We start from the raw sequence: 6000 nt of genomic DNA on the forward strand, positions 1-6000 counted from the left end.
ACATCAGGCTTTTTTTGCCTTTTCCCCTTCTTCTTCTTTTAAAACATCATCTGCAAGTGGCTAGAAACATTTAAATCAATGGGTGCTGGATGGGGAAGCTCAATATCTATCAATAATGGATCCAAAAATGGATCTGGGGAAAGCCTGAGGTTTTACCCAGCTGTGTTTTTGCAAGATGCACTCACCGGAAAACCAGCCCAGATAGGACATGCATTCCGGATGTGGCTCTGTGAGGGCATGTTGGTGGTTACCAGCAGGCTCAGCGTCACGATCAGGACGCCCAGGATCATCTGAACGAAGCCGAGGAGGAGGATGATCTGGAGCCAGGCCCGCCGGACGCGGAGGTGCGTGAAGCTGCGGGACGTGGTGCGGGCCGTCAGCGAGTAGCTGGAGTCGCTTCGGGAGGGCATGACTCTGGCCCAAAGGAAGGCGGCTTCCGGAGGGACCCCAGAAGCAGCCGTAAACAGAAGCGACCCTGGTCCTCAAAGGCTAGGCCTCGAACCCTCCTGCGTAAGGCACAGGATCCGCTTTTCAAAAGAGGCAAGCTTTTTATGGCTGACTCTCAGCTTTCCAAGAAGCAGTTTCTCGTTGGCTGACCCCAAATCCACTTGACTCTCCGGGCTCTGTACATGTGAGAAGAAACCGACGAAAAGGAGGGCGGATGCTGGTGTATAATTCCAAGGCAGCAACACGGCTTCACCAGGGCACCGCCCTAGAAGATGTCTCAACAGGGAAAGGGTGCCTCTGAGCATGCGTGAAGGGCCCCTGCCCTGAGCAAACACGCACATAAATGCATCCGACGGGAGAGGGATTCCAGGACAGGAGACGAGGGGTGTCGAGGAGAGTTTGGCCCTGGCACACTTTCGCTTTTAGCTGTACGCCGCCTCTGGGGAGAAGCAGATGCCAGCTTCCAGATCTCCCCCCACCCAAGAAAGCCACTAACCAGGAGAAGGAACATCAGAGTTTAGCTTCAGAATAGGGATCATCCCAACCTCAAAAGCCCAGAGGTTGCGGAGACACAGCCACCAACCCAACCCTCCCGTCCTCCACGTGAATCGGTCCAGCAGAATGTGAATCCTCCAGGTCCCATGTGAACAGCATCTACCCACATCACTTGGGAGTTGAATGGGGAAAGTTAGCCCTTTTTCTCAGCCCGGCTGTGGTTAAAATGCACTGTACAGTTTTGAATCTGCAGGCCTTTGCGCTCTCCCTTTGGAAGAAGGCCTCCAGGAGATGAAGGACTGGATGCAGAGAGATTGTTACGCAAAGAAGGGACTTCCTGACTTTTTCCACAGCCGGGGTCCTCAAGAGAGGCATCTTTCCCGAATCAGGGATCATCATGGCCCAAAGGGGACCCTCGCACGGCAGCCATGGGGTGGTTGTTTATCCGGACAGGAGTTTGCTCCCAAGGAGGAGAGAGAATCGCAACAGCAGCAGCAAGCGATTAATGCTGTTTCCGACGGATGAGAAACACGAAGCGGTTCCCGGACGAGCGATGGATTCTCAGCCGACCGCTGCTCCTCTGACGGGCGGCCTGGCACCACTGCTGCCATCCACGCGGCTTGCCTCCTCCCTCCTCCCCTCAAACCAGCGTTGGCAGATGGATCAGGAAAAGATGTCCGGAGTCAGCTCCAAAACCCCAGAGGATTCTCACTGAACCGCTGGCAAACCGACCTGACGCTGCGGTAACCACCCTGAGCAGGAGATGGTGGCAGCTCGGCTTGGTACGGCAGAAGGCACCAGTCTCATCCGGCACAGAGGTTGGCAATTGCCAGAGTTCAAGCATTACCCAGGAAAAGTTTTTTTGGGGGTGGGGGGTGGGTGGGGAGAGGGTCCCAGCCGTGGGGGGAGAGGCTTGTTCTTCTGCGCCGTGCAGACAGAAGGCGTCAGCTCTTAAAGAGGCCACAAAACTCTGAGCTGTCTGAAAAACAGAATTGCCACAGGATAAAATAAACCGTCTTGGTAAAAAGCTGGGCACCTTGGCTTCCCTATCACTGTGTGGGCAGGAGACTCACCTCCCTCTGCTTCTCCCTATAAACTTTGGTCTGCCCCACCCCACCCCAGAGGTCTACTGGGAAGCCCCCAACTTTGCAAAACACCCAAATCCCTCCATCTAAACTGCTTCTAAAAGGAAGAGACCAGCCATCAGCCTGGCTGGCTTGCTACAGATTCTTCCACACCCTCCACCTCACCCCACCCCGCTCCCCTCTGCTCCCCATCTCATCTTTCTTCCTTCCCACCCCCCCCCAAAAAAACAGGAGCTAAACACAGCTGCAGACTTACCAGGCATGGGAGGAGTCTGCCTGCCCAGCTGCAGGGCAGCTCTTGGCCAGGGATGTTCCAGGAGCCACCTCCCCCTGCCAGGCGCCTGCATCCCTCTCTCTGGAGGATGCTCGGCTGGTCCTGATGCTGCAAGGAGGAAGGGCACGCCCTGCCGTGATGCATCTTGGGAGTTGTAGTTAATCAGCCAAGGACTAGGATCCCGTGCTTTTGCCCTGCCAGGGGAAAGGTACAGGGAGCCCAGCTTGGGCAGGGTGGGTGTGGAGAATTGTGTTCCAGAGTTTCCCTGTTTGGATGGCAAGGGGCATGGGGACATAAGAAGAACAGGGGAAATCTCAGATCTTTCAGGAATGAGCAAGGTATTGTTGGTAGTAGCCTGCCCACTTTAACAGGACCAGGGCTGATTTTTTTAGTTTTGTATTGTTTCGATTGAGAACTCGACTCGTGTGCTAATCCTGGCATAACTGCATACACATTTTTTAATAATAATAATAATAATAATAATAATAATAATAATAATAATGCAGAGACGTATTTAAGGAGATATCTGTTCAGTCATCCTCTGCTTCCAAAACAGGGTAATAAACTCAAGGTCTGCATTAGGCTTCAGCTGTCCCATAAAATCTGGCCTGTCCAAATTTACAAGCAATAATTTGGGCTTTTCAGATTTCAGCAGGACCCTGCACAACGCCCAAATTCACACCCCACCCTCCGTAGTTCAGCTTCCGTTCTAAGTCATTGTGGTAGCACCCCCAGCAGCGCCCTCTCAGCTCAGTGGGAGTGAACCGGTTGCGCTCCCTTAAATCTGCCTCTGTTCACAACCCTTATGCTGAGAAAGAGGAGATGGAATTTTAACCTGACACCAATGGTGCTTCATCATTGGTGCGGGTGTGTCTGCATCTGAGCATGTGCAGAGTGCCTCTTCTTTTGAATAAATACAGCCAGTCACCTCACTTCAGGGAATGGGGGAAATCAATGAATGTTCCAATGACCATTTGGAAAGGGTCTTGATCAGGGGTCAGCAAACTTTTCCAGCAGGGGGCCGGTCCACTGTCCCTCAGACCTTGTGGGGGGCCGGACTATATTTTTTGGGGGGAAATATGAACGAATTCCTATGCCCCACAAATAACCCAGAGATGCATTTTAAATAAAAGGACACATTCTACTCACAAAAACACGCTGATTCCTGGACCATCAACGGGCTGGATTTAGAAGGTGATTGGGCCGGATCCGGCCCCCGGGCCTTAGTTTGCCTACCCATGGTCTTGATGATATGTTTTTATTTGAGGATTATTCAAGGTGCAGGTTCCAACCCACACCAGTGGCCATCCCTATCTGCAGTAGGTTTTGGGGGGGGGTTTCTTGCCATCATATAAGCAACTAATCACTCTTGGTTTAATGCATTTCCACTTCTATACATGCACAGAAATACAAATTTGTTCACTTTTAAGGTGTCACAAAGTTGGATTTTTTTCTGTTTTTGTTTTTGCTGCAGCAGACTAAAGTGACTATCCCTCTAAAAGAGGATTGGACAAATCACGCCAAGGTTGCAGGTTTGATCCCCGTATGGGACAGCTGCTTATACCTGCATTGCAGGCGGGTTGGACTAGATGATCCTCAGAGTCCCTTCCAACTCTACAATTCTATGAAATTCATGGAGGAAAAGGCTGTCGGTGCATTTTAACCTGTACAGTGGCGCCTCGCAAGACGAAATTAATTCGTTCCGCGAGTCTTTTCGTCTTGCGATGTTTTTCGTCTTGCAAAGCACGGTCCGTCGCAACTGCGCCTCTTCAAGCGGCTTTAAGAAAAAAGGGAACAAACTCGCAAGACGTTTTCGTCTTGCGAAGCAAGCCCATAGGGAAAATCGTCTTGCGAAGCATCGCAAAAAACGAAAAACCCTTTCGTCTTGCGCGTTTTTCATCTTGCGAGGCATTCGTCTTGCGAGGCACCACTGTATTTTAAGTTGTTTTTTTCTTTTTCTTTTTTCTTATTATGCTTTTACGGTGGTACCTCACAAGACAAATGCCTCGCAAGACGAAAAACGCGCAAGACGAAAGGGTTTTTCGTTTTTTGCGATGCTTTGCAAGACGTTTTCCCATAGGGAAAATCGAGTTTGTTCCCTTTTTTCTTAAAGCCGCTTGAAGAGGCGCAGTTGCGACAGACCGTGCTTCGCAAGACGAAAAACATCGCAAGACGAAAAGACTCGCGGAACGAATTAATTTCGTCTTGCGAGGCACCACTGTACTGAAATTTTATTGGTGTTAGCCGCCCTGAGCCCGGATCTGGCTGGGGAGGGCGGGGTATAAATAAAATTATTATTATTATTATTATTATTATTATTATTATTATTATTATTATTAGCCATGTGCTGCTTCCACTGTCATAGGCAGAACGTCTTTGAAAGCCAATTGCTGGGAATCGCAGCTGGGCGGAATTGCTGTTGCAATCAGTTACTGCTTGCGAGTTTCCCAAGAGGCACTGAGTTGGCTTACACAAGAACAGGATGCTGGGGCTAAATGGGGCATTTGGCCTGATCCGCCAGGGCCCCTTTTATGCTCTGGAAATGGCCGTTCAGCATCCATTTGTCCATTTCACAGATTATTTTTTTCTTTGAGAGAGGATCTCTTTATAAAATGCTTGTTCTCATACGGGCATCTTACAGTTCAGCTCCCTCCCTCTTCTCATCAGGGCCTGAAATTGCACATTGCTGAGTCTCCCATTATTTGTTTACTCTCTCTGCGCTAGCTTCTCCGCCGATTTAAAAGCCATGTGGGTGTTTGTTCTTCCAGCTAAAGGGAACATTTGCAAAGCGCTTGGTGCCGTGTTATGTACGATTCAAAGATATCATATCCTCCAATATTTCTCCGATGAAAACAAGGGTGTCCTATTTAATAATAATAATATATATATGTTTTATATCCTGCCCATCTGACTGTGTTGTTGTTCATTAAATGTGTATATTGCCATATACCTGTAAAGATCTCAAGGTGGTTCACAACAGAAAATTACAATTAAAAAAACACAAAACACATAACAAAAATAAGAACAAAGAGAACACAATAACTCGCCCCCTAATTCCACAACATATTTAAAACCAGGCAGAGGGCCTTATCGGTAGTTGCGCCTGCCTTGCGGAACCCCCTCCCATCAGATGTGAAGGAAATAAACAGTTATCTGACTTTTAGAAGACATCTGAAGGCATCCCTGTTTAGGGAAGTTTTTAATGTTTGATGTTTTATCATGTTTTTAATATTTTGTTGGGAGACGCCCAGTGTGGCTGGGAAAACCCAGCCAGATGGGAGGGGTATAAATAATAAATTATTATTATTATTATTATTATTATTATTATTATTATTATTATTACTATTAAAAAAGGCCTGGTTGAAGGGGAACATCTTTTCCTGGTGCCTAAAGGTGTACAATGAAGATGCCAGGCCGGTCTACCTGGGGAGAGAAACCCACAAACTGGGAACAACTTGCATAAGGCTTGTGTAAGCAAAAATGTTTTTAGCAGGCATTGAAAAGAGCAGAGAGAAGGAACCTGCCTGGTGTCAATAGGCAGGGAGTTCCGAAGGTTGCGCGCTGCCACACTAGAGGATAAATTTCTTACAAATACGGGATAAGCGGCAGCTGTCGCAGGACCAGTTCCCACCACCTGATTCAGTACTGTTGTCTGACTGGCAGCAACACCCTGAAGTCTCAAGCATGGAAGGCTTTTTC

At 48.6% G+C, this 6000-nt stretch overlaps 1 protein-coding gene across 4 annotated transcripts in view; it reads right to left on the reverse strand.

Annotated features, from left to right (window-relative positions):
• ENTREP3 (endosomal transmembrane epsin interactor 3) overlaps positions 1-2729 on the reverse strand; it is a 29247-nt gene extending 26518 nt beyond the window's left edge. For all 4 annotated transcript variants that reach the window (XM_053368009.1, XM_053368008.1, XM_053368007.1 and 1 more), the window contains exons 1-2: positions 2284-2729; positions 186-1921 (exon numbers count right to left, since the gene is read on the reverse strand). In XM_053368009.1, coding sequence (XP_053223984.1) covers positions 186-410 — 225 coding nt within the window. In that variant the 5' untranslated portion in view covers positions 411-1921; positions 2284-2729. The remainder of the gene's footprint in view (positions 1-185; positions 1922-2283) is intronic.
• Positions 2730-6000: the final 3271 nt, after the last annotated feature.

The sequence above is a fragment of the Podarcis raffonei genome, chromosome 16, assembly GCF_027172205.1.
Source record: "Podarcis raffonei isolate rPodRaf1 chromosome 16, rPodRaf1.pri, whole genome shotgun sequence".
NCBI classification, from domain to species: Eukaryota; Metazoa; Chordata; class Lepidosauria; order Squamata; family Lacertidae; genus Podarcis; species Podarcis raffonei.